Raw genomic sequence first — 20,345 nt, forward strand, 5'->3', positions numbered from 1 at the left:
CTTAAAGCTCAACATTCAGAAAATGAAGATCATGGCATCCGGTCCCACCACTTCATGGGAAATAGATGGGGAAACGGTGGAAACAGTGTCAGACTTTATTTTGGGGGGCTCCAAAATCACTACAGATGGTGACTGCAGCCATGAAATTAAAAGACGCTTACTCCTTGGAAGGAAAGTTATGACCAACCTAGATAGCATATTCAAAAGCAGAGACATTACTTTGCCAACAAAGGTTCGTCTAGTCAAGGCTATGGTTTTTCCTGTGGTCATGTATGGATGTGAGAGTTGGCCTGTGAAGAAGGCTGAGCACCAAAGAATTGATGCTTTTGAAGTGTGGGGTTGGAGAAGACTCTTGAGAGTCCCTTGGACTGCAAGGAGATCCAACCAGTCCATTCTGAAGGAGATCAGCCCTGGGATTTCTTTGGAAGGAATGATGCTAAAGCTGAAACTCCAGTACTTTGGCCACCTCATGCGAAGAGTTGACTCATTGGAAAAGACTCTGATGCTGGGAGGGATTGGGGGCAGGAGGAGAAGGGGACGACAGAGGATGAGATGGCTGGATGGCATCACTGACTCGATGGACATGAGTCTCAGTGAACTCCGGGAGTTGGTGATGGACAGGGTGGCCTGGCGTGCTGCGATTCATGGGGTTGCAAAGAGTCGGACACGACTGAGCGACTGATCTGACCTGATACAGTTAATTGAAGTTTGACAGTCCTCGATGATCTTAAAATGTACAATGAATACCTAATACTCTTTCTCTAAGACTAAATTTTATTGGAATTTATCTAGAATCCCAGTGTTTTCTAATTGTATTTGGTGGCTTCAGCATGACCATCAATCAGAATGTGGACTGGTTCAACTGCAGGTTAAAGAACTTTTCGATTTTGTCTTACTCATTAAACTATAAGGTTGTCATTATTAGACAGAAAATTTACCAGTAGTTCTGTTACACCAGATAAATGGACTTGAGAAGGACAACCAATCCTCCCAGTTCCATTAGAATTTAATATGATGTGTCAGAGAAAGTCATCAGCCAACAATATACACTGTGCTCATTCTCAACACACACCTGACACTGGGAGTGAGAAGTTTCTCTTTTCCATGAAGAACCCAGCTGGAAGTAATCTCTTCTTTACTAAATCCCTTTAGTACTTTGTTTATTCCTTACGGGATGCTCTCTCTGGAATACAGTGATTTCTGTGCTCATCTTATACTCCCTACTAGACTATAAGCAAGTACACTACACCATCACACTTTGGATACTCTCAAAGCACTATGGTATTATTTGTATTTTATCCAATACCCAGAATTAATGAGAGAACAAAATGCAATAGTAATACTGTCAATATCAAATTCATTAGTATTCTGGGCATACACACTGAGGAAACCAGAAGGGAAAGAGACACGTGTACCCCAATGTTCATCGCAGCACTGTTTATAATAGCCAAGACATGGAAGCAACCTAGATGTCCATCAGCAGATGAATGATAAGAAAGCTGTGGTACATATACACAATGGAGTATTACTCAGCCATTAAAAAGAATACATTTGAATCAGTTCTAATGAGGTGGATGAAACTGGAGCCTATTATACAGAGTGAAGTAAGCCAGAAGGAAAAACATAAATACAGTATACTAACGCATATATATGGAATTTAGAAAGATGGTAACAATAACCTGGTGTACAAGACAGCAAAAGAGACAATGATGTATAGAACAGTGTTTTGGACTCTGTGGGAGAGGGAGAGGGTGGGAAGATTTGGGAGAATGGCAATGAAACATGTAAAATATCATGTAGGAAACGAGTTGCCAGTCCAGGCTCGATGCACGATGCTGGATGCTTGGGGCTGGTGCACTGGGATGGCCCAGAGGGATGGTATGGGGAGGGAGGAGGGAGGAGGGTTCGGGATGGGGAACACATGTATACCTGTGGCGGATTCATTTTGATATTTGGCAAAACTAATACAATTATGTAAAGTTTAAAAATAAAATAAAATTAGAAAAAAAAAAATAAAATAAATATAAACAGGTTTCTTAGGTTTAGTTTGGGAATCACATCACATCACCATTTATGTTATACAAGAAACTGCTTTGAGCTCCAATTACCTAACTTATGAACTCACCCTCACAACACAGCAAGGACTTCTTATACAGCAGGTATTACCAGAAAGGCCCCAAGCAAGTAGTCTATAGATCAGTAAAGATAAATTGTATATAAATTTATATACAAAATATATAGTAATTGTAAAGGTAGCTTTAGACTAAACCTTTTACTTTTTAAAAGAGAAGAATTTAAAAATAATATTTTGTGAAAACAGTGGGAAAATGCTTCAGAATTAACGCATGGATATATACTTGACCAGATGAATGTGTTAGTTAATCCAGAGAATCTAGGTTAAACAAAGCAATCACATGTCATTCATAAGCCAAAATTTCAACTTACCATTTATGTTTATTGCTGGTAATACAATTGACATCTTTGGTCTTGAGGTCTTGTTATGGGTGGTAGCTGGTAACAGCAGGTGATCCTAAGATTAACAAAGAACAATTTGTTACATATAACAATCAGCTTAGTCCTATAACAAGCCCAGTTCAGAGTTTCTAGGATGCCAACATTTCAATGCTATCATAAAAAAAAAAGGTGGGGTGGGGCTGGCTAAGCCCTTTTGTACTCAGAACTCTGGCCTGACGGACTAGGTGCAAGGCCTCTGTACTTGTCCCCCTGTGAGCAGGTGAAACCAGACTCAGCACCGAGGAAGAGAAAAAGGGATCTTCCGTCAGGAGGGAGGCGTCATCCTGGAGGATAGGAGTCCTTGAATCTGGCTTCAGACCTGTTTTGAAGACTGGGTAAAAAGCACTGTGCCATTTCTTCTGGACTCAGAGATCAAGCCCTAAGCCTTTGGAGTGGGAGCACTGACTTCAAGACCCTAGACTAACAGAGAACTAATGCTAGGGAGTATCAAATAGTGAGAACTCACACAAAGGAAACCACTTGAATACAAGACCCGGCATCACTCAACCACCCGTGCAAGACGCCTGTGCCGGACACCTGTGCAGGATGCCTGATCTAAACAACAAACAAAAATAAAAACCCAATCATCAGCAGACAGGATTACCACCTCACTCAGCCTTGTCCATCAGAGGAAAACCAACCAAACAAACAACAACAACAAAAAGCTCAGCACAAATCTCACCCTACATGAAGCTTACACAAACTACTGGACCAACCTTAGGAGAGCAGAAACCAAAAGGAAGAAAGAATTCAACCTTGAAGCCTGGGAAAAGGAGACCTCATAGTAAGTTAAAAAAAAAAAAGAAAAAGCAGAGAAATACTACACAAATGAAGGAACAAACTAGAAATACATAAGTCCAAATAAATGAAGAGGAAATAGGCAAACTATCTGAAAAAGAATTCAGAATAATGATAGTAAAGATGATCAAAAACCTTGAAAACAACATGGAGAAAATGCAAGAATCAATTAACAAAGACTTAGAAGAATTAAAGAATAAAGATGCAGAGACAAACAACACAATTACTGAAATTAAAAATACTCTAGAAGAAATCAATAGCAGAATACCTGAAGTAAAAGAATGAATCTGTGAGCTGGAAGATAAAATGTGGAAATAACTTCTGAAGAGCAGAATAAAGTAAAAAGAATGAAAATAACTGAGGATGGTCTCAGAGACCTCTGGGACAATATCACATTTACCAACATTTGAATTATAGGGTCCCAGAAGAGGAAGAGAAAAAGAAAGGGTATGAGAAAAATTTTGAAGAGATTATAGTTGAAAATTTCCCCAACATGGAAAAGGAAATAGTCAACCAAGTCCAAGAGGCACAAAGAGTCCTGTAAAGGATTAAACCCAAGGAGAAACACACCAAGACATATACTAATCAAACTAACAAAGACTAAATACAAAGAAAGAATATTAAAAGCAGCAAGGGAAAAGCAACAAGTACATTCAAGGGAAACCTCATATGCTTAACAGTTGATCTTGCAGCAGAAAATCTGCAGGCCAGAAGGGAATGGCAGGATATATTTAAAGTACTGAAAGGGAAAAATCTACAACAAAGATTATTGTACCCAGCAAGGATCTCACTCAGAATTGATGGAGAATTCAAAAGCTTTTCAGACAAACAGAAGTTGAGAGAATTCAGTACCACCAAACCAGCTTTACAACAAATGTAGGGACTTCTACAGTCAAGAAATACAAGAGAAGAAACAAGATCTACACAATCAACCCCAAACAATTAAGAAAACGGCATAGGGACATATATACCAACAATTACTTTAAATGTAAATGGGTTAAATGCTCCAACCAAAAGACACAGACTGGCTGAATGGATAAAAAAACAAGACCCATCTATATGCTGTCTACAAGAAACCCACTTCAGACCTCTCACTTTCAGTGAGACTGAAAGTGAGAGGATGGAAAAATATACTCCATGCAAATGGCAAACAAAAGAAAGCTGGAGTAGCAATCCTCACACCAGACCAAATAGACCTTAAAATGAAGACGATTACAAGAGATAAGGAAGGACACTACATAATGATCAAGGGATCAATCCAAGAGGAAGACATAACGATGGTAAATATCTATGCACCCAACATAGGAGCACCTCAATACATAAGACAACACTAACAGACATAAAAGGAGAAATTGACAGTAACACAATAATAGTAGGAAACTTTAACATCCCACTCACACCAATGGACAGATCATCAAAACAGAAAATTAATAAGGAAACATAAGTCTTAAATGATGCATTAGATGAGCTGAATCTCATTGATATCTTCAGGGCATTCCATCCAAACGCAGAATACACCTTCTTCCCAAGGGAACATGGAACATTGTCCAGGATAGACCACATCTTGGGTCACGAATCAAACTTCAGTAAACTTAAGAAAATTGAAATCAAGCATCTTCTCTGACCACAATGCTATGAGACCAGATATCAATAATAAGAAAAAGCTGTAAGAAACACAAACACATGGAGATTAAACAACATGTTTCTAAATAACCAGAAGATTACTAAAGAAATCAAAAGGGAAATCAAGAAATTTCTAGAAACAAATGACAATGAAAACACAACTCAAAACCTATGGGATGCAGCAAAAGTAGTTCTAGGAGGGAAGTGTATAGCAATTCAATCCTACCTCAAGAAACAAGAAAAACATCAACTAGACAACCTAACTTTACATCTAAAACAACTGGAAAAAGAACAAAACCCCCCAAAAATTAGTAAAAGAAAACAAACCATAAAGATCCGAGCAGAAATAAATGAAAAAGAAATGAAAGAAACAATAGTAAAGATTAATAAAACTAAAAGCTGGTTCTTTGAGAAGATAAACAAAATTGACAAACCTTTAGCCAGACTCATCAAGAAAAAAAGGGAGAAGAATCAAATCAACAAACTTAAAAATGAAAAAGGAGAGGTTACAACAGACAGTGCAGAAATACAAAGGATTATAAGAGACTATTATGAACAACTATATGGCAAGAAAATGGATAACCTGGAAGAAATGGACAGAGTCTTAGAAAAGTTCCATCTTCCAAGACTGAACCAGGAAGAATTAGAAATTATGAACAACCCAATTACAAGCACTGAAATTGAAGCTGTGATAAAGAAAATCTCCCAAAAAACAAAAGCCCAGGACCAGACGGCTTCACAGGAGAATTCTATAAAACATTCAGAGAAGAGTTAATGCCTATCTTCTAAAACTCGTTCAAAAAACTGCAGAGGAAGGAACATTTCCAAGCTCATTCTACAAGGCCACCATCACCCTGATACCAAAACCAGACAAAGACAACACAAAAAAAGAAAACTACAGACCAATATCACTGATGAACATCGATGCAAAAATCCTCAACAAAATTTTAGCAGACAGAATTCAGCAACACATCAAAAAGCTCATATACCATGATCAAGTTGGGTTTATTCCAGGAATGCAAGGATTCTTCAATATATACCAATCAATCAATACCCTGTGATACCCTATATTAACAAGTTGAAAGATAAAAACCATATGATAATCTCAATAGATGCAGAAAAAGCCTTTGAAAAAATTCAGCACCGATTTATGATTTTAACTCTTCAAAAAATGGGCATAGAAGGAACCTACCTCAACATAGTAAAGGCCATATATGATAAGCTTACAGCAAACATTATTCTCAATGGTGAAAAACTGAAAGCACTCCTCCTAAGATCAGGGACAAGACAAGAGTGTCCACTCTCACCACTATTATTCAACATAGTTCTGGAAGTCCTAGCCACAGTAATCAGAGAAGAAAAAGAAATAAAAGGAATCAAGATCAGAAAAGAAGAAGTAAGGCTCTCACTGTTTGCAGATGACATGATACTAAACATAGAAAAGTACAGTATGAGAAAATTACTAGAGCTAATCAGTGAATTTAGCAAAGTTGCAGGATACAAAATCAATACACAGAAATCACTTGCATTTCTATATACTAAAAATGAAAAATCAGAAAGAGAAATTAAGGAATCAATCCCATTCACCACTGCAACAAAAACAATTAAATATCTAAGAATAAACTTACCTAAGGAGACAAAAGAACTGTACAGAGAAAATTATAAGACACTAATGAAAGAAATCAAAGACGACATAAACAAATGGAGAGATATCCTATGTTCCTGGGTAGGAAGAATCAATATTGTGAAAATGACTATACTACCAAATGCAATCTAAGATTCAATGCGATCCCTATCAAATTACCAATGGCATTTTTCACAGAACTAGTACAAAAAATTTCACAATTCATATGGAAACACAAAAGACCCCGAGGAGCCAAAGCAGTCTTGAGAAAGAAGAATGGAGCTGGAGGAATCAACCTTCCTGACTTCAGATTATACTACAAAGCTAGAGTCATCAAGACAGTATGGTACTGGCACAAAAACAGAAATATAGACCAATGGAACAAGATAGGAAGCCCAGAAGTAAACCCATGCCCCTATGGGTACCTTATTTTTGACAAAGGAGGCAAGAATATACAGTGGAGCAAAGACAGCCTCTTCAATAAATGGTGCTAGGAAAACTGGACAGATACATGTAAAAGAATGAAATTAGAACACTTCCTAACACCATACACAAAAATAAACTCAAAATGGATTAAAGACCTAAATGTAAGACCAGAAACTATAGAACTCTTAGAGGGAAATATAGGCAGAACACTCGATGACATAAATGAAAGCAAGATCCTCTATGATCCACCCCCTAGAGTAATGGAAATAAAAACAAAGTGAGCAAGTGGGACCTGATTAAACTAAAAGCTTTTGCACAGCAAAGGAAACTATAAGCAAGGTGAAAAGACAAACCTCAGAATGGGAGAAAATAATAGCAAATGAAACAACTGACAAAGGATTAACCTCTAAAATATACAAGCATCTCATACAACTCAATAGCAGAAACACAAACAACCCCATCAAAAAATGGGGAAAAGACCTAAACAGACATTTCTCCAAAGAAGACATACAGATGGCTAAAAAACACATGAAAAGATGCTCAACACTGCTCATTATTAGAGAAATGCAAATCAAAACTACAATGATATATCACCTCACACCAGTCATCAAAAAGTCTACAAATAATAAATACTGGAGAGGGTGTGGAGAAAAGGGAACGCTCCTCCACTGTTGGTGGGAATGTAAATTGATACAGCAACTATGGAAGACAGTATGGAGATTCCTTAAAAAACTAGGAATAAAACAACCATATGACCCAGCAATCCCACTCATAGGCAAATGAGGAAACCAAAATTGAAAAAGACACATGTATCCCATTGGTCACTGCAGCACTATTTACAACAGCTAGAACACAGAAGCAACCTAGATATCCATCGATAGATGAATGGATAAAAAAGTTGTGGTACATATACACAATGGAATACTACTCGGCCATAAAAAGGAACACATTTGACTCAGTTTTGATGACGCAGATGAACCTAGAATCTATTACACAGACTGAAGTGAGTCAGAGAAAGATAAATATTGTATTCTGTGGTACTGAAGACTTCACTTTCACTTTTCATTTTCATGCATTGGAGGAGGAAATGGCAACCCACTCCAGTGTTCTTGCCTGGAGAATCCCAGGGACGGCAGGGCCTTGTGGGCTGCCGTCTATGGGGTCTCACAGAGTTGGACATGACTGAAGCGACTTAGCAGCAGCAGCAGCAGCAGTGGAGAAACAGACATAGAGAACAGACTTATGGACATGGGGAGAGGGGAGGAGAGGGTGAGACGTATGAAAAGAGTGAGATGGAAACTTACATTTTAAAAAAATGATAGTTTTTTATTTGAACCTGACTTTGGGATAATTAACTACAAATCATTTTATGATTCATTCATTCATAATGCAATACACATGAATTACTGAGTGACTATCATTAGCCCAGACCAGCCTGTGACGCTCAGTTATGTCTGACTCTGCCAGGCTCCTCTGTCCATGGAATTCCCTGGGCAAGAATACTGGAGTGGGTTGCCATTCCCTTCTTTAGGGGATCTTCCTGACCCAGTGATCAAGTCCAGTTCTCTGACATTGAGGGCAGATTCTTTACCATCTGAGCCACCAGGGAAAGACTATCACTACCAGATACTATAGAAAACTGCTAGTTCTGATAACATATATCCTTCAGTATACTATAAAGGATATTGGTCAAGCAGTCAGAACAGAGGGCTTTTAATTCTAGCTCTGCCACTGAATAGCTGTATAATCTGGATCTATTTCCAATCCTATAAAATGAGGAGGCTGGACTAGATAATGTCAGAAGGTACTGAAGTTATCTAGTAGAGTCATCTTCAAATTTCTTTTTTAAAGAAGAGTAATGTTCCGCCCCCTCCTGAAAACAATACTGATCCCAAAAACTGATATATAACAGAGAGGTTCTGATTTAAACAAGACCAAGGCCTAGAGCCTTGCCTGCTTGGCCTTCTCTTCTCCCTTTGAAGCAGCCAGTGTTAGGCTTCTCTTTTGGTAAGCAACAGAAAAATGCTAAATAAGATGCATAGTTCTTCCCCTTAAAAAGTATACAGCTTAGTGGAAGGGTAAAAAAAAAAAAAATTATAAACGGATGCCTAGCAAAATTATATAATTCTAAATGTAATATTGGGGCTTCCCAGGTGACACAAATGAAAGAATTTGCCTGCCAATGCAGGAGACACAAGAGAGATGGGTTTGATCCCTGGGTCAGGAAGATTCTCTAGAAAAGGAAATGGCAACCCACTCCAGCATTTCTTGCCTAGAAAATAACATGAACTGAGGAACCTGGCCAGTTACAGTCCACAGCATTGCAAAGAATCAGACATGACTGAGTACATACACATAAATGTAATATTGCCAACTTTTGATCATCTATAAGTGACCCAGAGCATCTGAGGTTTCTAGTTTCCAACCACACAAATACTGAAGCTGAAGTAAGAATGAACCAAGAGGACTTTGGCTTCAGAAACAGGGAAGAATGAGTGTTTTGGAAAAGGTATATATGTCTTTTGTAGGTATGAAAAAGCTGGTTAAAAATGACTTTGACTTTGATATTAACTACTGTTTTCAATAACTCAGACACTTTTTTTCCTAGCAAAAACATAGGAATTGTCACAACAAAAAGGAAAAAGAGAAAAAAGTATACAGTAGTGTTTCTTCTTAAGGGAGCATGGTTAAACTGAGATAAAGCTAACCCGCAGTCTAACTCCTCTTGCTTTATTTTCTTGCTCCTGTGTTGCATCATTTGTTCAACAAACTTGCTCTATGGAAGGACTCATCAAAAAATAGGACTTGACATAGCTGAGAGTGATAAAAAATTCAATGCAACTTAATTCAATGTGATTATGAAATGTAAGTATCAGCAAAGCTAAGAAAAAAATCTAGATTGTGAAAAACAAACAGAAATTAATGTACATGAACAGAACTGTACAGAAAACCTTTCCTGTAATTGCTTGTGCTTTGTCTAATTCAAGGCAACATCTCCATGAGAACATGTTTATTTTTAAAAAAAAACAAAAAAACAGAGGGGAAAAGATGAGTGTGATTGTTCTGTTATAATTCCGGCACTGCAGCATGGGAAAGTTTTTTTTTTTTTAAGTGCATTGTTAGACACAAAGATCACACGTTTCTGAAAGTAAGATAACATATGATAGCCAAGACAAAACAAAATTTGCTGATCTTCGTGCCATAAAAATTATAAATAGCTAAACACCTATAATTAAAATACTGTTCAGGATCCCCCAAATTGAATGAGAAAACAAACCAACAAACTTACAAGCCCCAAATTAAGGCTACTGTAAAAATAAACATACTTTGATTCCACTGGTCACGGGTTAAGGTCAGGCTCAGACTTAAATCTGAATTTCCTGTTAGGATCTAGATGTCGTATCAAACTTCTTTAAACATGATTTTCAGAACATAATGCCTCCTGCTTTCTCTCTTCATTAAATTTCATACAAAGTAGTTACTTTTGCAGCAGAAAACCAAAAAAACACATTACTATTTGTGAAAAAGAAGAAATCACATCTTGAACGCATAAAAACTATTACAGTTAACCTTCCCTACCTCTAATTATTAAAGGTTTGCAAACTGGGAGTAAAACCTATAAAGTGCTTGTTTACAAAGAGACCTATAGGTTAGACATGCAGGGAATCAAAGCTGGTATACTAAAGACTCTGGGCTTCCCAGGTGGCGCTAGTGGTAAAGGACCTGCCCGCCAATGTAGGAGATAAAAGAGATGTGGGTTCTATCCCTGGGTTGGGAAGATTCTCTGGAGTACGAAATGGCAAACCACTCCAATATTCTTGCCCGGAGAATCCCATGGACAGAGGAGCCTGGTGCACTACAGTCCATGGCGTTGCAAAGAGTTGGACATGACTGAAGTAACTTAGCATGCACCCACGAACTCTAACTGTGCCTATTTTATATTAAAAAATACTTTGCACACACACACACGCCTACAACAGTGTAGTTGCTTCATTTAATATTTACTTTCACTTCATCAAGTTAAATGTTTCTTGCCGTAACAGTGAATCTTCAATCATTTGTTCTCTCCAACTATGTTTATCTCACGTTTGATGGTATTTCACTAATCCTATCAGTGACATCTTCAGAAAGGAATCAGTCAACATTTACTGACTTCTCACCATTCATTAAAAAAAAATTTACTGAGCATAGTAACCTACCATGTATTCAGCACTGTGCTACAGAGGATATTTTCTTTTAAAGAACACATATTCAAGTTTTTCTTAGGCAAAGAATGCTAATTGTGGCAGGAACAGTCATTGTGCTCGGTATCTGCTTTCCTTTTCCTATTCCTTTTCTAATATCATTTAGCTGGGCACGAAGCTACTCAGAAAAAGGACTATATTCCTGTGCAACCAAGTGAAGCTACATATTCAAGTTCTGGTCAGTGGACTGTGAGGAGAAATGGTGCATGAAACTTTGTCAGGGTGGTGATGGTGAAAGGCAAACTCGCTCCTTTTCTTGTTTCTCACCTGCTAGCTAGAATGCAGATGTGACTGCTGAAACTGGGGTAGCCATCTTGCATCAGGATACGGAAACTGCAATCTGAAATTTATGGAGCAATAAGGAGGAGCAAGGGATCCTAACGATCAAGGAGATACCAGAAGACCTCCATATGAGAAACAAACTTCTAATTTGTCTAAGTCACTACTATTTTGGACTTTTCTGTCACTTGTACTAAAACAACTCCAATGACTAGTTATATTACAAGTTTGTGAAATAATATAGTGGTTTTTACTCAAGAGAAATCTCAATAAGGGTTAAAATAATCAAAGAAGCTTTACTCTTTAACAGTGTAAAACAATCACCTTTGTTATCTGGCCTTCTTGATAATATTCCCCTCCCCTTTATTTATTAAAGAAATTGTCTAGGAAATTCAATCCTGGAAAAGTACAAGTACAATTAGATGAATCTGAACAAAATTCTTTCTTTCTTATTAAGTCAGTTAATATAATTCAACTGCAACAAAGGTGAAGTTACTTAGAAATAAAAAGTAGAAAAAAGATGTTGCCATAGAGATAAATTATTTTGTCACAGTCTTTCAAAACTATGTCACTACCTTTAAGATATCTTCAAATGGACTCCTAAAAAGCTTTTATAGGACTGAGATACCTAGGAATATCTGTGGGGAGAAAACTATGTGGACAAAATAGCATAATCAACGCTGTGTTATTCTCAGAGGAAGTTAGAGAAATACTGGTGGGAAAACGCCAAAACGTTTCATTGTCAGAATAAAGCATCAGTTTTCCAATGTTATACAATATTGTGCATGAGAAAATATACTATTTTCATACAGCTTTCCCCATTCCCTCTTCCAAGCACTTTGTTAGAAAAACAAAATTATTAGTGCATAACACAGCATCCAAAGTTATCTGTTTCTTCTCTCTTTTTAAAGAGCTAAAATTGGAGACTAACTTATCAAAAGAACAGGACCACATTTTGCCCAGCTGGAGGTTATGATGGAAAAGCACATTCAAACTGAGGTCCTACCAAGTTTTGTCTAATGTTGATTCTACATATCTGTGTAGGTAGAAACTGACCTTAACTTAAACTAACTCACTAGGTTAAATGACCCTTCCCGCTCCCCCTCTAAAACTTACTGCTGCCTCTAACACACTAAACATTCATGACTAGTTGGGTTATTTTTCCAAAACTACCTTTGCTAATTGCATTTGTTACTAACTGTGTAATTTAATAAACTACTACATAGGATGGTATGGGGAGGGAGGAGGGAGGAGGGTTCGGGATGGGGAACACATGTATACCTGTGGCGGATTCATTTTGATATTTGGCAAAACTAATACAATTATGTAAAGTTTAAAAATAAAATAAAATTAGAAAAAAAAAACAGTGTGAATAGAAAGAGAGCACTGTGGGTGTAGCACTTTCGAGTTGGCGCTAGTGGTAAAGAACCTGCCTGCCAATGCAGAAGAAAGAGACGCAGGATCGATCCCTGGCTCAGGAAGATCCCCTGGAGGAAGACACAGCAACTCACTCCAGTATTCTTGCCTGGAGAATCCCTTGGACAGAGGAGCCTGGAGGGCCACAGCCTATAGGGTCACAAAGACTCAGACACGACTGAAGTGACTTAGCATGCACACAGTGAGTAGAGTTTATTGCAAGAAAGACAACGTGGAACTTTAGTAGATGTGCACTCAAAAAGAACCGGCCCTGCCTCAAAGCTTGCCAAATGAATGCACATTTATATAATTAATTGAGATAAAGTAAGACACACACACGTATATATCTTAAAAAAAAAAGATCCTTTGCTTTAACCAATTTTGTTAATTAACAGATTACCCCTAGTCTCTGTTTTACTAGGTAGAACAGCTTTGCCCATGTTAGGAAACTGAATCAGGGCTTCAGTCTTTTATTTTTGATAGAAAGGAATGCATTTAAAATTTATTTATTTGGCTGTGCTGGGTCTTTGTTGCCATGCAGGCTTGTCTCTAGTGGCAGTGTGCTCAGGCTTCTCACTGAAGTAGCTTCTCTTGCTGCAGGGCACAGGCTCTAGGCTGAGTGGGCTTCAGTAGCTGCAGTTCTGGGCGTTAGAGCACAGACTTCATAGATGTAGTCTATGTTTTCTTAGTTTCTCTGCGGCATGTGGGATTCCCCCGGGCCAGGGATTGAACAAGGGTCTCCTGCACTGGCAGGCAGATTCTTTACCACTGAGTCACCAGGGAAGCCCAGAAAGGAAGGTATTTAATATCTAACGATGTCCCCTAAGGATGAGGGAAACTCAGTCTGCAACAGGCAGTATCTGTGACACTAAACAGCTTTCACTTAGATCAACATGTCAAAGAGTCTTGCAGATCAGGCCCATATTAATAACAATGACCTCTTGATATTTTAAATTTGAACCACGTAAACTGTATTACAGACATGGGGGTTGGTTTTCCAACCCAGAAAACTGTTAAAAACAGACCAAAAATAAAAAGAGCATCTATCCACATTTGAAAAACAGCTTTGTATTAAATTTTCTCTATCAATATGTTCCTACCTTTTGTTTCCTGTATCACTGCCTCATTTACCTTACCAAGTATCTTTCAGACTACCAAACCGAAGGCCAAAGCAGTAATTAAAGTCAGTTTTTCCTAGTTATTTATCAATTCACAACATTCTGAACTAATGTTAATTTCTAGTAGTTACATTAACTGTTGATCAGGAACCAAATCTGTCCTTTCATTTAAAGCAATTATAAAGCAAAGGCAATTAGGAAATTTGAAATCATTAAACTACACAGACACACATACTGACATATCCTGAAAATAAGAATTGCAAAAAAAAAAAAAAAATTAGAGATAGTAAAATTAAGTAGAGTGTAATCATTTAAAAGTCTATTAAAATGTCTATGATGTAGAACTTCCCATCATAGTAAAAACATAAGTAAAATACATTACTCATCCCAAAACTAGAAACAGTTAATAGAAATAGCTAATATGAATGCAGTATTTGTGCCACTAACATATGCAATAAAACTACAGGCCAATAAAAGGAAATGTAAAGTTTGCATCTGCACCATTAGCACACATGTCAGCCAGAGGAAAAATAAATCAAAACTATTAGAGCACAACAGATGGCTCAAAAGCGAGCCAAGGTTTACATTTTGACAAGAGGAAAATTTTGACAGTAAATTCAAATCTGATAGTGCAGGCAAGGTCACCCCCCAAAAAAGTTAGTTTGAAATCCTAATAAGTACAAACTAAAGTACTGCCATAAGCAATGGTTCTCATATCAAACTCTACAAGAAGCCCCCAAAACTCCCCAAATGATGCTGAACTCCTTTTTTTTTTTTCTTAATTTTTTAACTGAAGGATAATTACAATATGGTGGTGTTTCTGCCATACATCAACATGGATCAGCCATAGGTATACATATGTCCCCTCCCTCGTGAGCCTCCCTCCCACCTCCCATCCCATCCCACCCCTCTAGGTAGTCACAGAGCCCCGGCTTAAGTTCCCTGAGCCATACAACATATTCCCACTGGCTATCTGTTTTACATAAGTTAGTGTACATGTTTCCATGCTACCCTCTCCATTCTTCCCATCCTCATCTTCCATATCCCCGCCTCATGTCCATAAGTCTGTTCTCCATGCCTGCATCTCCACTTGCCCTGCAAACAGGTTCATCGGTACCATTTTTCTAAATTCCATATATGTGTGTTAATACGGGATATTTATTTTTTCTTTCTGACTTACTTCACTCTGTTATAGCTCTGTGCTGAACTCTTTTATTCACACAAAAAGGGCATGATTGAACCATACAAAACTGTCATTTTTATGGTGAGTCAAATCTCAGTAATTTCATAATGGTCAACCTCATAGTTTGGTGAAGAGTTTTGAGAGACCCTAGGACAGTAAGAAGATCAAACCAGTCAATCCTAAAGGAAATCAACCCTGAATATTCATTGGAAGGACTGTTGCTGAAGCTGAAGCTCCAATACTTAGACCACCTGATGAGAACAGCCAACTCATTGGAAAAGACCCTGATGCTGGGAAAGACTGAGGGCAAAAGGAGAAGGGGACGACAGAGGAAGAAATAGTTGGATGGCATCACTGACTCAATGGACAAGAATTTGCGCAAACTCTGGGATATCGTGAAGGACAGGGAAGCCTGGCGTGCTCCAGTTCAGGGGGTCATGAAGAGTCAGACACAACCTAGCAGCTGAACAACAACAACAACACCGTTACGTATGCCTCTCTTTCAAATCCAGAATTAATTTTGAGTTTCACAGCCAAAATGATTCCTTGTAAACTTTCCCAAGAATAAGACAGTAGCCCCCCAGTCATTCTTCTGTCTTGATGAGGGCTTCAGGGAAAGTGTTTCTAAACCAGGGTGGGATTGTTTTCCCTAAAGAAAGCTCTTAGAACAAAATGTTGGTTATGTGCCTTGAATAAGTAGAGTGCTAGGAAGTCTCTGACCTTATACTTCCTATTTCTTCATTCAGTAATCTGAGCTCATCAAACTTCAAAACTTTGTCAGCTATAATACAGAGCTTTTTCAAAGGTGGACCATGTGTGATTTAGGCAAATACATTAGGATTCCTGAGACTTGTTATCAATCATCATTTGTTGTGTGCTGAGAGTGTAGCGTCAGAAAAATGTCTTATTAAGGAGAAAGATCAAACACTAAACGTATAGAGTTTAACCATATGAGAGTCTGTCAGACATAATGTTTACAAGATGTTTTATTTTAAAAATTGACTTTACTCAGGACTACTGGCAGGAAGTGAATTTCCTGAGAATTAAATTGCAAACTACAGATATGCTACCAAAGCAAAGGATGGGATGGGACAGAGGAAGGGTCTGTGTCTACAGAAAATTGAATCAAGTTTTCTGAAAAAAGAGATTAATTAGGAAACACTTCAAGCAAAAAGTTAAATATTGGTATCTAAGAGAATTACTTTATTTTTTTGTTGGAAAAATTGGGGAAAATGTTGGGTGGAGACCAAAAATTTTTTTTAAACTAGGCAGCTGGCTCTAGAAATGAAGTAAACTTGTACAAGAGTGGAGTGGGGGATTAGCTCAAATGGTAGAGGACTTGCTTAGCATGTGAGTGGTAGCGGGATCGATGCCCACATTCCCGTTTGGGGCTTCCCTGGAGCTCAGTTGGTAAAGAATCTGCCTGCAGTGCAGGAGACCCTGGTTCGGTTCCTGGGTCAGGAAGATCCACCGGGGAAGGGATGGGCTACCCACTCCAGTATTCTTGGGCTTCCCTTGTGGCTCAACTAGTAAAGAATCCGCCCACAATGCAGGAGATCTAGGTTCGATCCACAGTTGGGAAGATCCCCTGGAGAAGTGAAAGGCCATCCAGTCCAGTATTGTGGCCTGGAGAAATTATAGTCCATGGGGGTGCAAAGAGTTGGACACGACTGAGTGACTTTCACTTTGACTTGTACAAGAGTAGTCTCAAATGTCCTATGTGTGTAAACAGGGGAGGGAACATGGAGGGATATGATTCTAGCTGATTCCTTCATATCTATGACTCTACAATCTTCTGCGGTGGAAGAGGAGTCCTACTTAATCTATTCTCCTGGAATGATTCTCAGTGTTTGGATATTTCCCCACTCTTCACTACAGATCTTGATCCTTTTCTTTCCAAAGCAATTTTGATCTTGGTTTCACACAAAGAAATATGAGGGGCTGGAAAATATCCATAAAGTACATTTTAGGAAAGACTGGACTTGACAAGGCAAATTACAAAGTGGGCAGTGACAGCTGTCTAAGTTTATTCCGTTCCACCTCATAGTGGAGAACCACTTTCCACAGCTGAATAAAAGAAACTGAGGGTGACAGACACAGCTGATCTAAATTCCTGAGCCTAGAAATGAAAGCTCTTTTATGATTTGGTCCCCATGGATTTTGGTTTTTCTATTGGGATCTCTCATTCTTTTTCACAAACACTGGTGTCAACTGTCATAGATACTCTCTATAAATTCAACCAAGAAAGGAATACACTCTGGTATTTCACTTCTTTTAATTTAAAAAAATGGCGAGAGAGAAATAACAGAGGTTTAAGTATTCAGAGCTTCTACTCCTATCTCTGTGCTTCTTCTAAGGATTTCTTTTTTTTTTAGCACTGCTGATAGTGTGTGTGGGAGGGGTGAGGTTATAGGTGGAGACGAGAGTTGGAAGAAGCTACACTGGCTTATATTTTTTAAAAAGTATTAGTTTAGCAGAGGGGGAGAAGTCTGGAAGTTGGAAGGGTAGAAAAGAATTGAGTAAAGAGGGCTAGCCTGAGCTGTGGGCTTTGTGTGACAGAAGAGAGACTAACGCAGTGACTGTGTGTTGGGGGCAGGGAGTGGTGGTTGGAGGCAAGAGGATGTTTTCCTGTCTATTAATATTCCCTTTCCAGTTTTTTCAAGAGACTCCATTAAAAGGCTATATTACTTATCAAGTTTTTGAAGTTTTGGATTTGCATTTCTTTTGGATGTGCCACTATGCCAAAATTAGTCTTTTAAAAGGGTAAGAAAAAAAATGTCTAGTTTTATTTGAATTACATAGATAAAGGGTCTTTTCTTCTGTGGGCAGACTTCATAATGGTCTTCTGGCAAGGAAACACATTTAAAAATCAAGTTAAATCCTAGTACCAAGAAAAAAAGTTTCTCACAAGCATAGTCATTTGAAGAATCTGGGCAGCTACTATCTGTACAACATCTGCCTTTCTCTGCTTCCCTCCACTGTTATTCTCCTACCCCCGCCAATTCCTGGCCTGGCCCAGCCACTCAGCTTCCTCTGTGGCCCAAAGCACTTTCCCACCCCAGCCTCAACCCAATTTTCTCTTCTGCAAAGTGGTATTTTTCTCCCTCCCCGTCCAAAGGGTCACAGCTACTCCTTATATCCATTCAGGTCTCAGTTCAGTTCAGTTCAGTCGCTCAGTCGTGTCCGACTCTTTGCGACCCCATGAATCGCAGCACGCCAGCCCTCCCTGTCCATCACCAACTCCCGGAGTTCACTAAGACTCACGTCCATTGAGTCAGTGATGCCATCCAGCCATCTCATCCTCTGTCTCCCCTTCTCCTCCTGCCCCCAATTCTTCCTAGCATCAGAGTCTTTTCCAATGAGTCAATTCTTTACATGAGGTGGCCAAAGTACTGGAGTTTCAGCTTTAGCATCAGGTCTAGCTGAGACTAATCTCATTCCTAGACATGTGCTCCTACTACTAGGTTCAACAGTGTTGCCTCCATTTGGTTTGCCCAGGCTGCCATAATGAATCCCAGTGTAGGTTACAGGGGCCCAGATATCTGGAAAGAGAGGACACTGAAGGGCGTATACTATAAGGTACAAAGCAGGAGAGATAAAAGTCTTTAATTTAATACTCTTGATATTTAATATTTGTAAGGCAAGCCATAGATTACATTCCTAAGCTTAATAAGTATTGTTCATTTTAGTCATGTGAATTTCAAATTAGTTTCCCTAAATCTTTAAGACTTGGCACTTAATTTTTATAGTATTAGCTGGTGGTTATGGCTATCCTGCATCCCAAAAGCTTTTCTATTTGTTGGTATTACCACTGAGTGGGTTTTTGTGCAGAAAATATCTTCAACTACTGAAGCCTGATGCTAGGAGACGAAGCCTCTCTCCCAGCTCTTTGGCAACTAGGGCATGGACATGTGACATAAGCTTGGCCAATCAGATACTCCTTTTAAATTTGAAAGGCTCAGGCATTAGTGAAAAAAGACTCAGAGACATACAGATTATTCATAGCAGTGAAGAGTCAGCCACTGACAGCAGTGCTAGCAATCTGTGGGGTATCCAGTGGTGGGTTATCCTAACCCAACTTCTTGAGCTGAGACAATGGCTGTGTTTTTTGCTGTGTGGCTTCCTTTGGTTCCCACCATATTCTAAGCTGAATTCTCCAGTCTTCCATGGTATCTGTGAACTACCAAATAGACTTCCAATAAATTCCTTTTCTGCTTAATGTCAGCAGTTTCTGCTTTAACTTACAGTAGGTTTCTGTTGTTTACAATCAAGAAACACTACTAGGACAGAGCTGCAATTCCATTTCTGACATATTTGACATTGCCAGTTAATGTCTGACCTAACATTTTTCAAAAACATTAACAATGGCATTATTTTAGATAAACTACAACAGAGTCATAAATCAATGGGCTTCCTCATCTTCCGTTTGATGCCCACAGTAATGAAAACTAACTCTGTCACTACCACACTATTGAAACTGTCCTCAAAAATATTACATTCCAATTGTCCAAGCCACTTGCTTTTATTTAGTCCTCAGGCTAGATTTCTCTCTGCAGCATTTGACATGCAACTTTCCCTCCTCAAATTCTCTTAGTTCTCATTTTCCTCCAATGTTACTGTTACCTTCTCTTCCACCACATTCCACATTAACAATTGGTGTTTCTTAGTGGCAAATCTTTTTTCAACCCAATTCTCATCTAGTCCCATGACTTGAAGTATATGTCTGGCTCAAACCTCCCAAACATTAACTGAAGACCCATATTTACAATTTTTCACTAACCATCTCCACTGGAATATCTATAACAGTATTCTTAAATGACAGTTTATCTTCTCCTGGGTTTTCTACTTTTGTTAACTCATCAATTTCCATCTAGTTATCCAAATAGAAATCTAAAATCATCTTGGACTCCTTCGTTCTTACCTTCAGCACGAAATATGCCCCCTTTTCATTCTCAAGCTTAAGTCCACATTAGCTCCTCTCATGTACTTCTACTTACTCTGCTTATTTAACTTATATGCAGAGTACATCATGCAAAATGTCAGGCTCGATGAAGCTCAAGATGGAATCAAGACTGCCAGGAGAAATATCAATAACCTCAGATATGCAGATGACACCACCC

The 20,345-nt window shown here is 38.5% G+C and overlaps 1 protein-coding gene across 2 annotated transcripts in view; it reads right to left on the reverse strand.

Moving 5' to 3' along the window:
• Positions 1–20,345, reverse strand: part of ATF6 (activating transcription factor 6) — a 236,733-nt gene that overhangs the window by 63,779 nt on the left and 152,609 nt on the right. For both annotated transcript variants that reach the window (XM_010854686.1, XM_010854685.1), the window contains exon 15: positions 2,446–2,530. In XM_010854686.1, coding sequence (XP_010852988.1) covers positions 2,446–2,530 — 85 coding nt within the window. The remainder of the gene's footprint in view (positions 1–2,445; positions 2,531–20,345) is intronic.

Source organism: Bison bison, unplaced genomic scaffold (assembly GCF_000754665.1).
Source record: "Bison bison bison isolate TAMUID 2011002044 unplaced genomic scaffold, Bison_UMD1.0 scf7180017864346, whole genome shotgun sequence".
Taxonomy (NCBI): Eukaryota; Metazoa; Chordata; class Mammalia; order Artiodactyla; family Bovidae; genus Bison; species Bison bison.